At 53.2% G+C, this 20,648-nt stretch overlaps 1 protein-coding gene across 4 annotated transcripts in view; it reads right to left on the reverse strand.

The window, feature by feature from the left end:
* The window catches only part of SIRT2 (sirtuin 2), a 21,142-nt gene continuing 494 nt past the window's right edge, over positions 1–20,648 (reverse strand). Inside the window, exons 1-16 of one of the 4 annotated variants that reach the window (XM_055369319.2) lie at positions 20,226–20,331; positions 19,811–19,857; positions 15,238–15,286; positions 14,832–14,945; positions 11,525–11,566; positions 11,277–11,383; positions 11,111–11,167; positions 10,508–10,576; positions 5,069–5,198; positions 2,868–2,927; positions 2,536–2,591; positions 2,257–2,333; positions 2,121–2,172; positions 1,073–1,143; positions 875–941; positions 1–751 (exon numbers count right to left, since the gene is read on the reverse strand). In XM_055369319.2, coding sequence (XP_055225294.1) covers positions 596–751; positions 875–941; positions 1,073–1,143; positions 2,121–2,172; positions 2,257–2,333; positions 2,536–2,591; positions 2,868–2,927; positions 5,069–5,198; positions 10,508–10,576; positions 11,111–11,167; positions 11,277–11,383; positions 11,525–11,566; positions 14,832–14,945; position 15,238 — 1,059 coding nt within the window. In that variant the 5' untranslated portion in view covers positions 15,239–15,286; positions 19,811–19,857; positions 20,226–20,331 and the 3' untranslated portion in view covers positions 1–595. Of the gene's footprint in view, positions 752–874; positions 942–1,072; positions 1,144–2,120; positions 2,173–2,256; positions 2,334–2,535; positions 2,592–2,867; positions 2,928–5,068; positions 5,199–10,507; positions 10,577–11,110; positions 11,168–11,276; positions 11,384–11,524; positions 11,567–14,831; positions 14,946–15,237; positions 15,287–19,810; positions 19,858–20,225; positions 20,332–20,648 lie in introns of those variants that run through there. The other 3 variants (XM_004060690.5, XM_004060688.4, XM_055369320.2) reach the window with 3 other exon arrangements.

Genomic DNA, 20,648 nt, shown 5'->3' on the forward strand with positions numbered 1-20,648 from the left:
TTGTTAGTTGTTTTTGTTTTTAATTTGTCTCCAATAAGCAATGTCTTCTGCCCATCCAGCATGGGAAGTGGGTCCCACGTGAAGGGGGCCCACCACCCACTTTGGGAGCTGAAGGCAGAGACTCGGGAGCCCTCCCGGCTCAGACTCCCCCTACGCTGGGTGTGGGTTATATTCAGAGGCCCACACCCACACTGGGGTAGGTTAGGTATGGTTTACTTAGCCACAGGCCCCTGGGGGCAGGAGACAGAGTGGGGGCCCGAAGCTCCCTGTCCTGGAAGAGTTAAGAGTTCTGGGGTAGCCCTGGCCCCGTGGGGGCAGTTAGAGATGAGGGAGGTTACTCCTTAGCCCAGGAGTGGTTAGAGACAGTGGGGCTGGTAGAGATGCCTGTTTGAGCCTTGGCCTCTAGGAGGTGTTAGAGATTTGCTGGGGTTGGGGGCCAGGGTTGCTGGGACCCCAGTTTTGGGGAGGGAGTTGTAAGAGATTGGGGGATGTTCTGAGCTCCCCAGACAAGAACTGCTGGTTAAGAGGGGGCCAGGCCTGGTTGGGGCTCAGCTGTCCTTGAGGAGCTCGGCATCCCGCCTGGGAGATGCAGCTGTCACTGGGGTTTCTCCCTCTCTGTTGTCCTGGCCTCATCCTTGGCAGGCGGCGGGGACTTCTTGGGGGAAGCTGAAGTGCTGGGGTTGGGGACCCCCGCCCCCGACTGGGCATCTATGCTGGCGTGCTCCCTCCGGACAAGGTCCTCCAGCTCCTTCTGCAGGAGCAAAGGTCACAGAAGTCAAAGGTCACTGTGCATCATGGGGTCAGAGGACCCATGGGGTGGGGAGAGGGTCCAGGGATGGGGCTCAGGACAGGCTGGGGTTGCTCAGCTCCTCACCTTCCATCCAAGGAGCTCAGCAAGGGCCAGGCAGCCCTGGTCGCATTCACCCAGCCAGGCCACGTCCCTGCGGTGCAGCAGGAGATCAGAGTTCCCAGGCGGGCTCGCCCCTGCCTGCTCCTCTCATCTGCCTTCGTGCCCCCCCCCCCACCTCACCCTGTCCCTTCCAGGCTGCCCTAACCCCCGGCGGGGCCTCACCTGTAGGCCTTCTTGGAGTCAAAGTCCATGCCTCCTCCGAGGCCCATAATCATCCCCAGGAAAGGGTCCGACTGTCAGGGAGGGGGTGGGGCAGGGGCAGGAGCAGGGAAGGGAGAGCTAAGAGCACAGACCCTGGAGCCAGGTGGCCTGGGTTTGTATCCTAGCTCTGTGACTTTGTTTTTTTTGTTGTTTTTTTTGGTTTTTTTTGAGACAAAGTTTCACTCTTGTTGCCCAGGCTGGAGTGCAATGATGTGATCTCGGCTCACTGCAACCTCCACCTCCTGGGTTCAAGTGATTCTCCCGCCTCAACCTCCCGAGTAGCTTGGATTACAGGTGCCCAGCACCATGCCTGGCTAATTTTGTATTATTATTAGAGACGGGGTTTCACCATGTTGGTCAGGCTGGTCTCGAACTCCTGACCTCAGGTGATCCACCCGCCTTGGCCTCCCAAATTGCTGGAATTACAGGCATGAGCCATTGCGCCCAGCCAGCTCTGTGACTTTGGTCAAGTGACTTGTCCTCTCTGTGTCTTAGTTTCCTGTAGAATAGGGGTGATCACAAAACCGCGATGGGGTTGTGGCGTCAGTGAGTTCACGCAGGCTAAGGCTTGGGACAGTGTCTGCCCACAGCGTGCGCTGCTTGCCCGGTGACCCTGCCTACTTCCCCTGAGGGGAACACCCAGGAGGGAGCACCTGCCCTAGAGTGAGGCTGCCCAGGAGAAACAGACCTGAGAGACCCGGAGCGTGGACCCACCCCCCCCCCCGCACTGTCTCTCCTGACCCCTGCACCCCCTCCCACCTCCTCAGTCCCTGGAAGCCTGGCCTTCCTATCTGGCTTCAGCTGGTTTGAGTTGGAATTCTATCACTTGCTCAAAAGGGCAGTGAATGTCCCAGAGGCCTGGAACCCGACCCCTCTGGATTCTAGAGCCCCAGGTTCTGAGCTGAGGAATGCAAAGTGCTGGGGTTCCACAGTGGGGGTTCCCTCTGAGGAAAAGGGTGAGAGGGAAGGGGGAGCCTGTGACGAGGGGGGCTTGAAGAAGGGCTCTTACCTGGCCAGCTTTCTCCTTGTTGATGAGCAGGCGAGGGGTGGAGAGGGGTGCCCTGTGGGGAGGGGGAGCTAAGGGGTCAGGGTCTGTCCTGGCCCTGGGTGCCCAGCCGTCCTCCCAGTCACAGCCCCCAACCTACTTGCTGATGAGGGAGGCAAAGGGCTGCACCTGCAAGGAGGTACCCATGACCAGGAGGAGGTCCACCTTCAGGAAGTCCTGCGGGGAGGGGCATGAGCTTGGGAGCCTCCGCCCAGGCTGCGCCACCGCTCCCTCCCCCGCCCCCAGCAACAAACCTCCCTGCCGCCCACCATAGCTGGGGAGGTGACCTTTCCTGAGGCAGGGCCCAGGCTGCCCCCATGGGGCCCAGCACAGGTGGAGGCGGCGGTTGGGGATGCAGGGAGGCTGGGGGGCCACTTACTGACTGCATACAGGAGAAGAAACGCGCTGGGAGGCTCTCACCAAAAAAGACGATATCTGAGGTGGAGACAGATGGACGGACAGAGACAGTGACATGGGGAGGCAGAGAGGACAGGTGGGAGCAATGGCAGACCCGGAGGCCACGGTGGGAGTTGGGAGCAGTGGGGACCGGCCAGGGGCACAGACCCCATTCTCCCCAGGATGGATCTGGGGCACTGTTCAGAGAGACAGAGGTGGCCAGATGTGTGGGGGTGTGGCCTTTGGGAAGGGGTCAGGGGGAGGAGGGGACCCCCACCCAAATCCACCTAGGCAGGTCCCTGGCCCGAGGCTCACCAGGCTTCACCAGGCTCTGACAGTCTTCACACTTGGGTGTCACCTCAGAGAAGATCTTCTCTGGGTGTGGGGAAGGGGAAGAAAGAGAAGGCAGTAAGAGGATCTGGGCCGGAGTCTGGAGGTGCAGCACCCCCACCCCTCTTCCACTGCTAACATGAACACACCTCCATCACTTGGAGTGTGATGGGTGTCTCCTGAGGTGTCCACTCTGCTCAGAAAAGACCTCTCTTCTTGTTGTTGCATTTTGTTTTTTGTTTTTTTCTTTCTTTTTTTTTTTTGAGATAAGGTCTCACTCTGTTGCCTGGGCTGGAATGCAGTGGCACGATCATGGCTTACTGTAGCCTCAACCTCCCAGCTTCAAGTGATCCTCCTGCCTCAGCCTCCTGAGTAGCTGGGATTACAGGTGCATGCCAGCATGCCGGCTAAATTTTGTATTTTTTGTAGAGACAGGGATTCACCATGTTGCCCAGGCTGGTCTCAAACTCCTGGGCTCAAGCAAATCTGCCCACTTTGGCCTCTCAAAGAGCTGCAATTACAGGTGTGAGCCACTGCGCCCGGCCTTATTGGTTTGTTTGTTTTTTTGAGACAGGGTCTCACTCTGTTGCCCAGGCTGGAGTGTGGTGGTGCAATCATGGTTGAGTGCAGTGGTGTGATCATAGCTTACTGCACCACCGACTTCCCAGGCTCAAGTGATCCTCCTGCCTTAGCCTCCCGAGTAGCTGGGCTCACAGGCATCCACCATCGCACCTGGCTACATTTTATTTTTTTTAGAGATGGGATCTCCCTATGTTGCCCAGGCTGTTCTCAAACTCCTGGGCTCAAGTGATCCACCCACCTCGACGTCCAAAAGTGTTGGGATTACAGGCATGAGCCACTGTGCCTGGCCTTATTTCTTATTGATTTAGGAAGCTTGAAAGCATTTCTGGCCGGGTGTGGTGGCTCACGCCTGTAATCCCAGCACTTTGGGAGGCTGAGGCGAGTGGATCGTTTGAGGTCAGGAGTTTGAGACCAGCCTGGCCAACGTGGTGAAACCCCGTCTCTACTAAAAATATAAAAATTAGCCAGGGGTTGTAGCACGTGCCTGTAATCCCAGCTACTTGGGAGGCCGAGGCAGGGAGAATTGCTTGAACCCGGGAGGCGGAGGTTGCAGTGAGCCGAGATTGCACCACTGCACTCCAGCCTGGGTGACAGAGCAAGACTCCATCTAAAAAAAAAAAAAAAAAAAAAAAAAGAAAGCATTTCTGTCACTTGCAACCCACTGAATTCTAAGTCATTTGCTCAACTGTCCATTCATTCATTCAGCACACATTTATAAAGCATTGTTTCAATGTCAGTAGTCGGTAATTTTCTTTAAAATATTTCTGCATGGACAGCATGACACCGTGGGTGCTGCCTGTGACGCTGCTGTCAATGACACATAATGGGGGTAATGTGAATTGTACACTGCCCCCAGCTGCTTGCAGTTGGGCTATTCAGGAATCCTCAGTCCAGGGGCACTCAGCTGGCATTTTATCAGAACGGCCACACTCCAGAGGCCCTTCTGCAAATGCTGCAGCTGTCCTTATCTCACAGGGACACCAGAGGCTTTGTTAAATCAGCATAAAGAATGTCAGAAATGGCTTTCCATGAGTGGAATAAGTGACTTCTTGTTTTTTTTTTTTTTTTTTTTTTTGAGACAGAGTTTTGCTCTTGTTGCCCAAGCTGGAGTGCAATGGTGCGAACTCAGCTCACTGCAGCCTCCGCCTCCCAGGTTCAAGCGATTCTCCTGCCTCAGCCTCCCGAGTAGCTGGGATTACAGGCGCATGCCACCACACCAGGCTAATTTTTTTTTTTTGTATTTCTAGTAGAAATGGGGTTTCACCATGTTAGCCAGGCTGGTCTTGAACTCCTGACCTCAGGTGATCTGCCCGCCTTGGCCTCCCAAAGTGCTGGGATTACAGGTGTGAGCCACCGCTCCTGGCCTACTATCATCTATTAAAAACAGCCAAAGACAGGAAATCAGGCAGTTGGGCTGCAGTGAGCCATGATCACCCCACTGAACTCACCGCGTGGGCGACAGAGTGAGACTCTGTCTCAAAAACAAACAAACAAAACAAAAAAACCCCAAAGACTTGAGCAGGACAGAATGGGTGCCCACTGCATGGAGACACTGCTCCTGGTGCTGAGAGGAGGCCTGCCCTCAGGATGCCCTCCAGCCTCACCTTTCATCCAGCTTAGCGGGTATTCGTGCCGGCAGCTGGCGCTGACGCAGTGTGATGTGTAGAAGGTGCCGTGGGCCTCCACCAAGTCCTCCTGTTCCAGCCCGGCTATTCGCTCCAGGGTATCTATGTTCTAGAGGGAGAGATGGAGGGAAGAGGGGTGAGGAGTGAGCCACCCCTTGTAGGCCAGAAGGCACAGTAGGGAGTTGAGGGCCACGAGGAGCAGTGAGGTGGTGGGGACAGGTGGAGAAGGGAGGGAGGAGAAGCAAGTGGCAGGGTTTATCTGAAGACTCTTCTGTTCATCCCAATGGCGCCACTTAAAGGGTGACAGTCAAGGCTGCTTAAAGGCAGGGGCCAGGCTGGGCATGGCGGCTCATGCCTATAATCCCAGCACTTTGGGAGGCTGAGGTGGGAGGATCACTTGAGGCCAGGAGTTAAAGACCTGCCTGAGCAACATATCAAGACCTTTGTCTCTACAAAAAAAAAAAAAAAAAAAAAAAAAAAAAAAAAAAAAAGGGGCCCAAATCTAAATATCTATGAGGCCAGGCCCACAGCCACTCCACAGCCTGTGTGGCTTTTATTCTGCAAATTCAGGCCATTTGCTTCCATTTTTCAGAAAAAAAAAGTTGTTTTATTAGAGCCAGATGCTTTATTTCCACCTGTCATTAATTACTGAAATTAACATACATTTACAATGTCTCTGTTATTAATGGAGCCCCCTCAGATGTGGCATCCTTGTGCAGTGCGCACCCTGCACAGCTGCATGTGGCAGCTCCAGGCAAGCATTAACATAAATGAATCAGGAGGGCTTACTAGGTGTGGTTTTTTTTTTTTTTTTTGAGATGGAGTCTTGCTCTGTCACCCAGGCTGGAGTGCAGTGGCACAATCTCGGCTCACTGCAACCTCCGACTCCCAGGTTCAAGAGATTTTCCTGCCTCAGTCTCCCAGGTAGCTGGGATTACAGGCACGCACCACCATGACCGGCTAATTTTTGTATTTTTAGTAGAGATGGGGTTTCACCATGTTGGCTAGGCTGGTCTCGAACTCCGGACCTCGTGATTTGCTTGCCTTGGCCTCCCAAAGTGCTGGGATTATAGACATGAGCCAATGCGCCTAGCCATGTTTTTTTATGTATTTGAGACAAGGTCTCACTCTGTTGCCCAGGCTATAGTGCAGTGGTACAATCATAGCTCACTGCAGCCTCCAACTCCTGGGCTCAAGCAATCCTCCCACCTCAGCCTCCACATCTGGCTGATTTTTAAAATTTTCTGTAGAGATGGGGTCTCACTATGTTGCCCAGGCTGGTCAGCGAGCCTTCTGCCTCAGCCTCCCAATGTGCTGGGATTACAGTGTGAGTCATCATGCCTGGCCCTTCCTTGGCTTTAATCACTATCTTCCCCTTTAGTAGCCAGGGTCCTTTCTTACTATGGCCTGTTTCATAGATGGCATATTCACCTGTATTCTTTTCTTTTTTTGGAGGCAGGGTCTTGCTCTGTCACTCAGGCTGGAGTGTAGTGGTCTGATCACAGCTCACTGTAGCCTTCACCTCCTGGGCTCAAGCCATCCTCCCACCTCAGCCCACTGAGTAGCTGGGACTACAGGCAAATGCCACCATGCCCGGCTAATTTTTTATCTTTTTAATTATTTTTGTAGAGATGGGGGGTGGGGTGGTCTCCCTATTTGCCCGGGCTGGTCTTGAACTCCTGGGCTCAAGTGATCCTCCCACTTCAGCCTCCCAAAGCGTTGGGATTACAGGCGTGAGACACCATGCCCAGCCACTGTTTTCTTTTCTTTTCTTTTTTTTTTTTTTTCAGATGGAGTTTCACTCTTGTTGCCCAGGCTGGAGTACAATGGCGCTATCTCGGCTCACTGCAACCACTGCCTCCTGAGTTCAAGCAATTCTCCCTGCCTCCGCCTCTCAAGTAGCTGAGATTACAGGCACCCGCCACCATGCCTGGCTATTTTTTTTTTTTTTTGAGACGGAGTCTTGCTCTGTTGCCAGGCTGGAGTGCAGTGGCGCGATCTTGGCTCACTGCAAGCTCCGCTTCCCAGGTTCAAGTGATTCTCCTGCCTCAGCCTTCCAGGTAGCTGGGAACACAGGCATGCGCCACCATGCCTAGCTAATTTTTGTATTTTTAGTAGAGACGGGGTTTCACCATGTTGGTCAGGATGGTCTCGATCTCCTGACCTCGTGATCCGCCCACCTCAGCCTCCCAAAGTGCTGGGATTACAGGTGTGAGCCACTGCGCCCGGCCACTGTTTTATTTTAAGACAGTGAGACTTTCCATATTAAACAGGTGGGAATGTTCCTTTCTGCACAGACATTTGTGCGCGCTCATTTTTCTTAAAACACCCACCCCCTTTGGAGCAGCTGTTGTTTGCCTGTGAGGAATGCCGCTAAAGCAGGTGCTGACGGAGGACACTGGCAGAGGTTACGCAGAGATGGCTCGCATGTGTGGCCCAGGGCCAAACTGACAGCGTTTCCCAGGGACTCCAGAAACAACGGGAAGGGTTTGTTTCCCTTCAAGGGCAGAATGAATGCTCTAACTGCCTTCTGGGCTCCCTACCAGCAACCACCTTATCTCCAAAGCCTACAGACAAGAGTCACTGTCACTGTTCCCACACGCCCTGTAACTTTCCTCCCTTGCCCGCTATTCTAAATCTTGGTTTTGCCTTTGGTACTTGACTCAGTCTACCCACTGACTCCCTCACATGTGAGTGAGCAATTTGCAAATAACTGAACAATAAGCAAATAACAGCGTGGAAAAGAACCACCGAAATACCTCTGCGTTCTGTTATTCTTTGACAACATGGTTTTTTTTTTTTTTTTTCTTTTGACAGGATTTTGCTGTACTGGTCCAGGCTGGAGTACAGTAGCTTGATCATAGCTCACTGTAGCCTTGAAATCCTGGGCTCAAGCAATCCTCCTCTCTCAAGCTCCCAAGTAGCTGGGACTACAGGTGTGCACTACCATGCCTGGCTAATTTTTTTTTTTGAGATGGAATCTCGCTCTGTTGCCCAGGCTGGAGTGCAATGGCGCGATCTTGGCTCACTGCAACCTCTGCCTCCCAGGTTTAAGTGATTCTCCTGCCTCAGCGTCCTGAGTAGCTGGGATTACAGGCACGCACCACCACACCCAGCTAATTTTTGTATTTTTAGTAGAGACAGGGTTTCACCATGTTGGCCAGGCTGGTCTTGAACTCCTGACGTTGACTTTGGCCTCCCAAAGTGCTGGGATTACAGACGTGAGCCACCGCGCCTGGCCTTTATATAATAGTTTGTATGTGATGTGTCATTTTTTTTTCTTTTTTTGAGACGGAGTCTCTCTCTGTCACCCAGGCTGGAGTGCAGCAGTGGGGCAATCTCGGCTCAGGGCAACCTCCACCTCCCAGGTTCAAGCAACTCTCATGCCTCAGCCTCCTGAGTAACTAGGACTAAAGGCAAGTGCCACCACGCCTGGCTAATTTTTGTATTTTTCGTAGAGATGGGGTTTACAACAGCACCCCCCTTCCCGAACACATACACCGTTTCTGACTCCCCTTCCAGCTTAACTGTGTTCCAGGGACCGATGACCATCTTATATGCTCAGTATATGGTGTCTCCATCTTGTCCATCATCTCCCTCCCTGCAGTAGGGAATCAACTCAGTGAACATTTACTTTGACAGAAGCTGACAAACAAGGGCCAGCGGGGTCTTGGGGTGAGTGTCATGACATCAACCACAAAAAGCACTTGGCTTCAAGCAAGCTGTTATCATATCTGAGCCACGTCCTGGAATAATGGTGACTCTCTAGGCAGAAGGTTTATTCTGAGCCCGGAGTCTCCCTATGTTGCCCAGGCTGGTCTTGAACTCATGGGCTCAAGCGATCTCCCACTTTGGCCTCCCAAAGTGCGGGGATCACAGGACTCCTCCTCTTGGAAGAAGGAGGCCTCCGCTGCCCTCTGCCTCCTACCAGCCCCAGGTGGGAACACCTCGCCCACCTGAGAAATCTGAACTTAAAGCCAGTTGTTCCTCCCCCTGGCGGTAGCTTTTGGGGCTGCAGGTGCCAAACTGCCAGGTACAGGGAGAAAACACTAGAACACTTATTTATTTTCAATGTTACCACTCTTTTTTGTTTGTTTGTTTGTTTTTTTAAATTGAGATGGAGTCTTGCTCTGTCACCCAGGCTGGAGTGCAGTGGCACAATCTTGACTCACTACAACCTCTGCCTCCCAGGTTCAAGCGATTCTCCTGCCTCAGCCTCCCGAGTAGCTGGGGTTACAGGCACCACCACACCTGGCTAATTTTTGTATTTTTAGTAGAGACCAGATTTCATGATGTTGGACAGGCTGGTCTTGAACTCCTGACCTCGTGATCTGCCCACCTCGGCGTCCCAAAGTGCTGGGATTACAGGTGTGAGCCACCGCGGCCGGCCACCTGTTTTATAATTCGGGGTTCTGAGGTGTGATCTAGAGCTTGAATTAATACTGTTGTAGTGCATCATGTCATTTCTATACATATTCATAGAACAGCTAGAGGCAGCAACATTTTGTTGTTGTTTTGTTTTTTGTTTCTTTGAAACCAGGTCTCCCAGGCTACAGTACAGTGGCACCATCATAGCTCACTGCAGTCTTGACTTCCTGAACTCAAGCAATCCCCCTACCTCAGCCTCCTGAGTAGCTGGGGCTACAGGCACACGCCACCCTGCCCAGCTAATTTTTGTATTTCTTGTAGAGACAGGGTCTCCCTATGTTGCCCAGGCTGGTCCCGAACGCCTGGGCTCAAGCGATCTCTCGCTTTGGCCTCCCAAAGTGCTGGGATTACAGGTGTGAGCCACTGTGCCCAGCCCGTCAGGATTTTTTTACTGTTAGGGGTGTGAGACTCTCCAAACCAGAAGCCAACAATGTGAGCCATCCTTGCTTGAATGCCCCAGGGAGAGGCCCTTGGCTAAGCACCTGATGTGTACGAGACATGTTTATAATTGGGCAAAGCACAAAAAAGTATAAAAAGGTGCCCCTTCCTTAAGGCACAACATCTACTTGTTGGACACGTGTCATAGTGTATGGATTTTGTTAGATGAAGTCACTTTGGAAACTCGCTCATAACCAATGTGAAATCTGGGGTGCCTATAGTGCACACAGAGTCCCTTCAGCCATAGGCTCCTTCCACATCACACATGGGATGGCCCTGAGAGGAGGTCACTGCCACCGCACTGCAGACCTGAGAGGGCAGACCTGAGAGGGCAAACCTTTTCTGGCCCCTGTTTGATGGAAGGGGAAACTGAGGCAGAGAAGACGTGACTCACGGCAGGTCATGCAGCAAGGAGGCAGTAGGCCAAGCCCTGGCCCCGCATTGCTGGAGTCCCCGCCTGAGCTCTTGGGCATGCAGCTCTGCTCCTCCGCTGAGGACACCATGCCCGTTCCACCCGCCCATCCTCCTCCCAGGATGCTCGCATCTGCCTACCTGCGTGTAGCAGCGCAGGAGTAGCCCCTTGTCCTTCAGCAGGCGCATGAAGTAGTGACAGATGGTAGGCTGCAGGGAAGAACGACAGCACTGCTGATGACTGTAGGGAACAGCCACAGGCCACTGCCACATGCCAGGAACTGTTCTAGGCACTGCGACTGTTTTATCCCCAGGGAACCATCACAGCAGCCGCGTCGGGGAGAGACCACCGCTATCCCCAGATCACAGATGAGGAAACTGAAGGACAGGGAAGGGGATTGTGTTGCCAAAGTCATATGGTGGGTAAGCTGCAAAGCTGAGATTCGCACCCAGGCAGCCCGGCTGCAGGGTCCCGGGCTCTCAACGGCATCATTAGTGCAGCTAAGCCTCGCAGCAGCCCTCTTCAGACAGTACCATCAGCTTCACTTCACAGGAGGCAAATCGGAGGCTCAAGGTCGTAAGATGAAGACATGAGGAACCAGGACTTGAACCGAGGCAGTCTGGGCCCAGCACCCATGTACTTAATGGCTACATAATATTTGTCTGCAGGGCCTTGGGGGGGCTTCTCATGCGTGCCCTCCCCCGACCCCTCCTGTTTCGCCCCCTGCAAAACAAAGATCTCACCTTGAATTGCCCAGGATAGAGTTCCTTGGCGAGGGCGAAGAAGGGTTCCGGATGTTTCTGTAGGAGAGACAGCCAGAGGGCCAGATGCCCCAGGTAGCATGAGGGTTAGAGCCAGGTGACCCCATCCCCACCCCTCACAGACGCCCCTTCCTAGGGGAGCACAAACCTTGAAATAGCTGATCTCGAAGATGGCCTCTGGGTAGGGAAGATGGTACTTCTCTAGGTTGTCATAGAGGCCAGTGGATGGAGAGCGAAAGTCGGGGATGCCTGCGGCTAGGAAAGGGGGGTCAGGGAGCAGTTGGTCTATACCATACTAACCCTCCCAGGACAGGGCTCAGATAGGGCTCCTCCCCAGCCCTTGGGAGGGACTCCCCAGTTCCTGGGGGTAGCTGCTGGGGGAGAAGGGTTACTTACATGTGGAGATTCCAGCTCCCACCAAACAGATGACTCTGCGACCTGGAGGAGAGGAACTTATGCACCATATGACACCGTTTGCTCAGTCCCTACGATAGCACCACCCATCACAGCCCCTGACACCGTTTACTCCATGCCAGGCCCTGGGGCAAGCATCTCAGATGCATGACGGGTCTTCCAATCATCTAGACGGGGATGGTGTTAACATCCCCATTTTATAAATGAGAAAACTGGGGCTCAGATAGGGGAAGAAGTCACACAATCAACTGCGGAAGAGCCAGCCAGCCGATAAAGAATCCAATGTTGGGCTGGGTGCAGTGGCTCATGCCTGTAATCCCAGGACTTTGGGAGGCTGAGGCAGGCGGGTCATCTGAGGTCAAGAGTTTGAGCCCAGCCTGGCCAACATGGCAAAACCTCATCTCTACTGAAAATACAAAATTAGCCAGGCGTGGTGGCACGTGCCTGTAATCTCAGCTACTTGGGAGGCTGAGGCAGGAGAATCACTTGAACCCGGGAGGCGGAGGTTGCAGTGAGCCGAGATCATGCCATTGCACTCTAGCCTGGGTGACAGAGCGAGACTCCATCTCAAAAAAAGAAAAAAAAAAAAAAAAGAGAATCCACTGTTGGAAATCACACCAACTTGGACTTGAGAAAAGGCCACTTGAGGATAAGAACCCTGGGCTGAGCAGAAATAGCTAGCTGGTGGCTGGTGAGTAGCCACCAGGCCATAGTACCCTGGCATCTGCCCATCAGCTGATAGACAGGCACAAGTGTGATATGCTGTGGATCAGATGCCTCTGGGATGCCCTGTCCAAGGGAGGACAGCAAAGGTGAACAGAGCACAAAGCCTGCCACAGATTCAGCCCTGAGCTTCAGCTCTGAGATGCCATCAGGCCAGGCCTGGTTGAATCCAGTGGTGGCTACATGTGGTCTGGATTCAGGGGACCTGGGATCAAATCCTGGCTCTGCCACTTGGCAGCTGTTTGACCCTACGCTGAGTTGTGACCTTTTTGTGCCTCCTTTTCCTCCTCTGTTCAGATCACTTCCATAATGATCTTACAGGTATAATGTGAAGATCAAATAATAGGACACTTGTAAAGTGCTGAGCCCAGTGCCTGGCAAATAGTGAAGGCTCAATTAAGTGGTTAAAAAGAAATTTTTAGGGCCAGGCCCGGTGGCTCACTCCTGTAATCCCAGCACTTTGGGAGGCCGAGGAGGGCAGATCACCTGAGGTCAGGAGTTCAAGACCAGCCTGGCTAACATGGTGAAACCCCGTCTCTACTAAAAGTACAAAAATTAGCCGGGCGTGGTGGCACGCATCTGTAATCCCAGCTACTCGGGAGGCTGAAGCAGGAGAATCGCTTGAACCCGGGAGGCAGAGGTTGCAGTGAGCCATGATAGCGCCACTGCACTCCAGCCTGGGTAACAGAGTGAGACTCTGTCTCAAAATAATAATAATAATAAATTTTTAGAGCAGTGAGGTGAGGGTTGGAGCCTCACCTTTAAATTTTTGCAGAGAGGGGGTCTCGCTTATTGCCCAGGCTAGTCTTGACCTACTGGCCTCAAGCGATCCTCCTGCTTTCAGCCTCCCAAAATGGTGGGATTATAGGCCTGAACCACCACTCCTGGCCTCAACTAATTGTTATTTTTCATTACTGTCTCCTCCTGGGCACCCTCATGAGCCAATTACCCCAGAATCCAGGTGCAGGAGGACACAAGGAACAAATGCTTTGTAGCCACTGCCTGTGTTGTCTTTGGGGCCTGCCCAGGCTAAAAGATGGCTGCAGACAGCTGCTCGCCTGCTGCAGGAGAGGGAGGCTCAGGGCAGCAGGCCTGGCTGCCCGAGGAGGGAGACAGTGGCAGCTGGAGGACAGGGACACAGGAGAAGACGTCCTCAACAAAAGGCTGCTCAGGAACCACAAAGGGTCGATTGTTCTAGTTGAGGACTGCCAAGGGCCTGGTTTCTCAGACTTTGGTGACCTCAACTTGTGGCAAGAAATATAAATTTCAGGCCGGGACGGGTGGTTCATGCCTCTAATCCTAGCACTTTGGGAGGCCGAGGAGGGTGGATTGCCTGAGCTCAGGTGTTCAAGACCAGCCTGGGCAACATGGTGAAACCCTGTCTCTACTAAAATACAAAAAATTAGCCAGTCGTGGTGGTGTGCGTCTGTAATCCCAGCCACTCGGGAGGCTGAGGCAGAATTGCTGGAACCCGGGAGGTGGAGGTTGCAGTGAGCTGAGATTGTGCCACTGCAATCCAGCCTGGGCAACAGAGCAAGACTCCATCTCAAAAAAAAAAAAAGAAAAAGAAATATAAATTTCATGGTGACTCAGTAAGTGGACACCTATCCACCACATCTGAAATAAGCCTCCTGTAGTAATAACCACAGCACACCCTGCCACAGCTCTCGCTATGTTCCAGGCCCTGCTCTAAGTATTTGCATTTTTATTTATTTTTTAAATTTTATTACTTTATTTTTTTTTAGAGTCAGAGTCTCACTGTGTTGCCCAGGCTGCAGTGCAGTGGTGCCATCATAGCTCACTGCAGCCTCCAATTCCTGGGCTCAAACAATCCTCCCTTCTCAGCCTCCTGAGTAGCTGAGACTACAGGCAACGCCCCCATATCTGACTATTTTTTTTTCTTGTAGAGATGGTGGGGGGGGGGTCTCACTATGTTGCCCAGGCTGGTCTTGAATGCCTGGCGTTGAGTGATCCTCCTGCAATGGCCTCCCAAAGTGCTGAGATTACATACATGAGCCACTGCACCTGGTCCTATATTAATTTATTTAGCCCCGCCAATAACCTTATGAGTTAGATACTATAATCATTATCCTCATTTTATGAAACAGGCCTGGTCAATCAGAGTGCAGTAATTCCCTCAGCAATGGAGAAGCGACCCAGGTCTGGCCAATCAGAGGCATGGGGGCAGGCATGTGACTCAACCGGGACCAAAGGGAGCCAATCTCTGCTGTTTGGTTTGAACTACTGGGAAAAGGTGCTCTCCGGTGGCAGCTCCTAGGCTAGTGGAACCTGCATTTGCAGCGGCCAGGAGTTACCTTTACCCCAAAACAAGAAAAGCAGCATCAGAGAGAGTTATGATTTTTAACAAAGTGGAAGCACCTGGACCCAGCCATGCTTCAAGCTGGATTAGAGCCAACACACTCCTTTTTGGCTTAAGCCAGTTCCAGTTGGGTTTCTTGCTACTTATAAAGAAAAGATTTCAATAAATGGTTCAAGTGGCTGGGGATGGGAGGTCACTTGGGGCCAGGAGCCAGGCAAAGTGGCCCAATCCTGACAGGGGACTCACAGCGTTCGCTCTGCATGTACCGGGCCACCCCTTCCAAGGTCAACTCGTCCAGCAGACGCTCCTTCTGGCTGCCCAGGCTGAGCGTCTGGGAGAATAAGTTCCGCAGGAAGTCCACTGACCGGAAAGAAGAGAGACAGCGGCAGGACGGGCATTCAGCCAGGGGGCATGGATGTCTCCAGCACCCTGGCCCCAGCCCTGGGGTCCCCGGCCTCCCCACATCTAAAGGCACAAGGCCCGGCCCAGCCAGGGGCCTCCAGGAGCCTGCTCTGGCACTGGTACCCAACCCACTGCTACATACCTTGAATGTCACTCCTGATGGAGTTGAGGAGGTATCACCCACACCCCTGCCCTGAAATCCCCCCGCCCCCCAGAACCCTGCTCCCTGTCCCTCCAGGAAGATACTCACTGTCTGCTTCTCCACCAGCGGCTCCTCCCTCAGAGTCTGAATCTGAGTCCTGGAAGGGGTGGGGTGGAGTGGCCAGGCCCGAGAGGTGGGATTAGGGAGGGAGGAGAGGGGGTGATACCAGGTTTGGGGAAAAGGCTGTGGCAGGAAGGTGGCCTGAGGAAGTGTGGGGTGGTGGAGAGACTGCACTGGGGCTAGCTCCAGGGCTCTGGGACAGGCTGCCGGGGTTGGAGTCCTGGCTATGCCAGTCCCCAGGAGCAAGACCTCATGTGAGTGGCTTTGCTTTGCTTTTCTTTTTTGAGACAGTGTCTTGCTCTGTTGCCCAGGCTGGAGTGCACTGGTGCAGTCACAGCTCGCTGCAGCCTCAACCTCCCAAGCTCAAGGGATCCTCCCACCTCAGCCTCCCAAGTAGCTGGGACCACAGGCACGTGCCACCACGCCAGGCTAATTTTTTGTTTGTTTGTTTGTTTTGTAGAGACGAGGTCTTCCTCTGTTGCCCAGGGTGGTCTTGAACTCCTGGGCTCAAGCAAGTCTCCTGCCTCGGCCTCCCAAAGTGCTGGGATTACAGGCGTGAGCCACTGTGCCTGGTTGTGACTTTGATTTTCTAAGTCTGGGTGTCCCTCACCTTGGAAAGGGAGCTCGGGTGCTGGGCGCAGCACCAGGGGCGGGGGAAGTGCTCGGTAAGCACTGGCTGTTGCTGTGCTGGGGTCTTCACAGGTCACAGCCTGGGGTCTTCCCTTCGTTCCCGGGTCCCCTGGAGCGTGGGCCTGCTGTCCCTTCCCAGCAGCCCTGGGGGCCTCTGAATAATGTCCCAAGTCACTCTGGGAATGATTCCAATGCAAAGCCTTGGTGCTCACTTCAAGGACCTATGTGCCCCCTGCTCAAGGCCTCAGACACTCTGCCCACCTCTCGAGCGACCTCTGTCTCCTTCCTCGAAGCCTCCCCTCAGCCCAGCTCCAGACTGGCAGGTCTCTGGGACTCTGTCCAGGGCCTCTCTGCTTTCTCTTTCCACTTTCCTGGGGTTACCTGTCTCATCCATGCCAATGGCCTCTGCCCCGTCACTCATGATACCATCTCTCTGCCCCCAGATCCGGGGTTCCCTGGCTTCCTGGACACCTTGCCCTAGGTGCCCCCCAGCCTCTCACTCCTACTATGTCCCAAATGGACCCTGGCATCTCCTCCAAGCCCATCCTCCTCCCAGGCCTCATCTCAATGCGATCGTACTGTCCCCCACCATCAGCCAGATGTTTCCTGCCCCCGCCCCCCTCCTCACCCTCCTGCCACAGCCCTTCAGCTCCAGAGCATGTACGCTGAGCCTCCTAAGGGTCTGTCCACCAACCCCCTTTCCCTCCCCGGGGCTCCACCTGGTCCAGCCTGTCCTCTCCTCCAGGGGTCCTGCCCCAGCCTCCTCCCCCAGCCTCCCAGCCTCAGTCTCCACCTCCCATCCACCGTGCTGCCCTGCATGTGAGGCTGTCTGGGTCAGCTTGCCCCTCTCCACTTCAAAGGCCCTTCTCTCTGGCTTCTCCAGTCTTCCCAGACATCTATGGAATTGCCAGGATGTCCACAAGGGCAGGGACTTTGTCTGGGTGCCCAGCACTGAGAACAGGGTCTGGCTCCTGGCAGGAGCTCCAGGAGCTCCTCCACCTCGCAATGAATGCCTAATTCAGGCTGGACCACAGCTGGGCCCTGCAATGGATTTCACCAAAATGCAGTTCTGACCAAGCCACCACCTCAGACAACTCCCTTCCCCGGATACTCACTGCTCTGCGTCCAAGTCTTTTTGAATAAGACCCTCCCTTCCAAACATACGACAATTTAAAAAATTGCTCTTTAAGACTGTGCAACTCCAGCTGGGCGTGGTGGCTCATGCCTGTAATCCCACCACTTTGGGAGGCTGAGGCAGGAAGGTTGCTTGATGCCAGGAGTTCAAGACCAGCCTGGGCAACACAGTGAGACTCTGTCTCTATTTAAAAAGAGAGAGAAAGGCTGAGCACGGTGGCTCACACCTGTAATCCCAACACTTTGGGAGGCTGAGGTGGGTGGATCACGAGGTCAGGAGATCGAGACCATCCTGGCCAACATGATGAAACCCCGTGTCTAATAAAAATACAAAAAATTAGCCAGGCATGGTGGCACGTGTCTGTAGTCCCAGCTATTCGGGAGGCTGACGCAGGAGAATCGCTTGAACCTGGGAGGTGGAGGTTGCAGTCAGCGAGATCACCCCACTGCACTCCAGCCTGGGTGACAGAGCGAGACCCCATCTCAAAAAAAAAAAGAGAGAGAGAAAGAGAGAGTGAGAATGAGAGAGAGAGAGAGAGAGACAGAGAGAAAGAGAGATTGGACAACCTCTGCAAAAACCTTGACTATACTCATGTATACTTCAACAACATATAACTTGCGGCACTCGCCTTGTAATTGCCCAAGCCCACCCTTATAAAGATAACCACTGTTAGCTAAGCTTAATGGAAATTACTCCAGTTTTCTCTGCATAAAACTAATTATTTTTTACAGAAATAGGTCATAGTACAATACAACATCTTGAGTTTTCGGCAGAACAATATGCTACAGACCCACCCAATTTAAAAAATAATTTTTTAAAAAAGAGACGGCATCTTGCTATGTTGCCCAGGCTGGTCTCAAAACTCCTAGGCTCAAGTGATCCTCCTGCCTCCCAAAGTGCCGGGATTACAGGTGTGAGCCACCGTGCCCGGCCTCACCTCGTTTTTCAGAGCAGCTACATAGTATTGGATTGTATGGATGAACCATAGTTCATTTAACCCATCCACTGACAGCCATTTGGACTGTTTCCAGTTTTGCCCTGTGACGGACAATGCTGCATTTTACATCCTCGCATCTCTCTCTTTGGGACTGAGGATCCTTTTTAACATTCAACCTTTTTCTCTGACAGTGGTCGTGCTTTGGGAGCCAGGCGAGTGAGTTGCCACAGCCTAACAGGAGGCTCTTACATCCTTAGCAAAGCTCCACTGTACATTTGTGAGGTATTCTGATGCCCGCTTCTGCACCACCCCACGTCTGAAAGGCAATCTCAGGGGTGTGGGTGGGCTGGCACTCTTTCAGGCTGTATACAGTGAGGCTGTGTGGAAGGCCTGTGCCCAGCATGTGTCTGCAGCTTGGCCTAAAGGAGAGCCGGAGGTGCTGACGGGGGCCTTCAAGCTCCTATGAGACTGCCTGTCCACCTCTCCTGGCAGCCCGACAGGTGGTGTGCCCAGTGCTGGGGGACTCAAACCCTTCCCTGCTCCTGTAGCCGAGGGACAGGGGATAAGTGACTTAACAACTCTGCCTCAAATTCTGCATCTGTAAAATGGCCGTGATAGGCGTTTCTCTTCACAGGGATGCCAGGAAGATGAAATTGAGATGAGGCATGTTTGGCACTAAACAGTGGGCCCAGCTTTAGTAAGCCGTCAGTAAATGCTAACCACGACTATAACAAGCTGACCACCACCAGCCACCCAATTACGGAACACATCACACTCCTTCATGCCCCCCAGGTCTTTGCACAAGCGATACCTGTTGTGTGGATCACTATTTCTCACCTTGTCTAAGAAAATTCTAAGTCACTCTTCACTTATGCTGTGTCTGTATCTTGGTCTGACAGCTAGACCAGCCTGTGGATTCCTCCAGGGAATGGCCTGGCTAGAATCTTCTTTGACCCAGAAAATTTTCTCTGTGCTCCCACAGTACCCTGAGTTTCCTTACTTTTCTTCCTTTTTTTTTTTTTGAGACCGTGTTTTGCTCTGTCGCCCCGGTTGGGGTGCAGTGGCACAGCCATGGCACACTACGGCCTTAACCTCCTGGGCTTAAGCAATCCTCCCCCAACTCAGCCTCCTGAGTAGCTGGCAATGCAGGCATGCACCACTACACATGGCTAATTTTTAAATATTTTGTAGAGGTGGAGGCCTCCCTATGTTGCCAAGACTGGTCTGGAACTCCTGGGCTCAAGCGATCCTCCTACCTCAGCCTCCCAAAGTACTGGGATTACAAGCATGAGCCACTGTGTCTGGCTCTGAGTTACTTTCTTTCTTTTTTACTTTTTAGAGAAAGGGTCTTGCTCTTTCACCCCGGCTGGAGTGCAGTGATGCAATCATAGCTCACTGCAGCCTCAAACTCCTGGGCTCAAGCAATCCTCGCGCCTCAGTCTCCTGAGTTATTGGAATTACAGGCATAAGCCACTGCATCTGGCCCCCTGAGTTACTTTCATCATCACTCTGTGAGATCATTTTTTCCCATCACTTGTCCACGAGATCTGTGGTTCCAAGACCAAATGGGACACCTGTCTCTTCCAGTCCCAGGACAAATGTGGTTCAGCAGGGATGGCAGGCAGTGGCAAGGAAGAAGGAAAGTTTGGGAGGACAGGCCTGGACTTGAGGCTGGAAACTCTTCTCTGACAATCCCCAGAATCTGCCTTTCCCCAGAAAGCTGCACTGGGTGGTGTGAGGGATTGGGGCAATGAGCCGAGGGCCCTGGGGTGACTGTTTCCCCTTTGCCACCTCCCCCCAGTGTGGGATGTGGAAGAAGTCCGTCTCTCTCCTCCCCTCCACCCTTTCCCCCATCTCACCTGAGCCTCCTGCACCTTCCCTGCCTGGGTCTCCAGAGGGTGAGAGGCTGGGGGAGGGGAGCAGAGGTGGTTACAGTGGGGAGAACGATTAAGGGGGGAATAAAGGGGTTCAAATGGTCAGTGAGGGGGCAAGAACACCCACCAACCTAGTTACACTGGGATGGGATGGTGGTAAAAATGGAGCAGAGGGAGGGAGGGGACGGAGAAAAGATCTTATCTACATGCAAAGTGATGCCGGGAGAGGTGATTAGTGAGGGGCAGAGAGGCTGGAGAGGAAGATTTAGGGGGACAGGGAGAAAGTAGGGGCTTTTGCCCAGGCTGGTCTTGAACTCCTGGGCTCAAGCGATCCAACCACCTTGGCCTCCCAAAGTACTGGGATTACAAGCATGAGCCATTGTTTCTGGCCCTGACTTACTTTCTTTCTTTTTTACTTTTTAGAGAAAGGGTCTCGCTCATGTCACCCAGGTTGGAGTGCAATAGTGCGATCATAGCTCACTGCAGCCTCAAATTCCTGGGCTCAAGCGATCCTCCTCCTCCTACCTAGGGGATTCAGGGCATGAAGGAACACTCAGGAGGAGTTAGGAAGGACACGACAGTGTGTGAGTGTGTGTGCGGGGAGGGTTAGATTTACAAGGCAGAGGGAAGTTTAGAAAGGAAGAGAGAAGGGAAGAGACGCTTTGGTTGGGAGGCAGGTTTAGGAGGGAGGTGCAGTGGTGCAGTGGAGGCGGTAGGTTTAGGAGAGGCGCGGAACAAGGGGAAGCCATAGGAGGGGACAGCAGGGGTCCCTCAGCATCCTCTGGTTGCCTCTAACAATCAGGTACCCATAGCAAGCGGGACC

Source organism: Gorilla gorilla, chromosome 20 (genome assembly GCF_029281585.2).
Source record: "Gorilla gorilla gorilla isolate KB3781 chromosome 20, NHGRI_mGorGor1-v2.1_pri, whole genome shotgun sequence".
Taxonomy (NCBI): domain Eukaryota; kingdom Metazoa; phylum Chordata; class Mammalia; order Primates; family Hominidae; genus Gorilla; species Gorilla gorilla.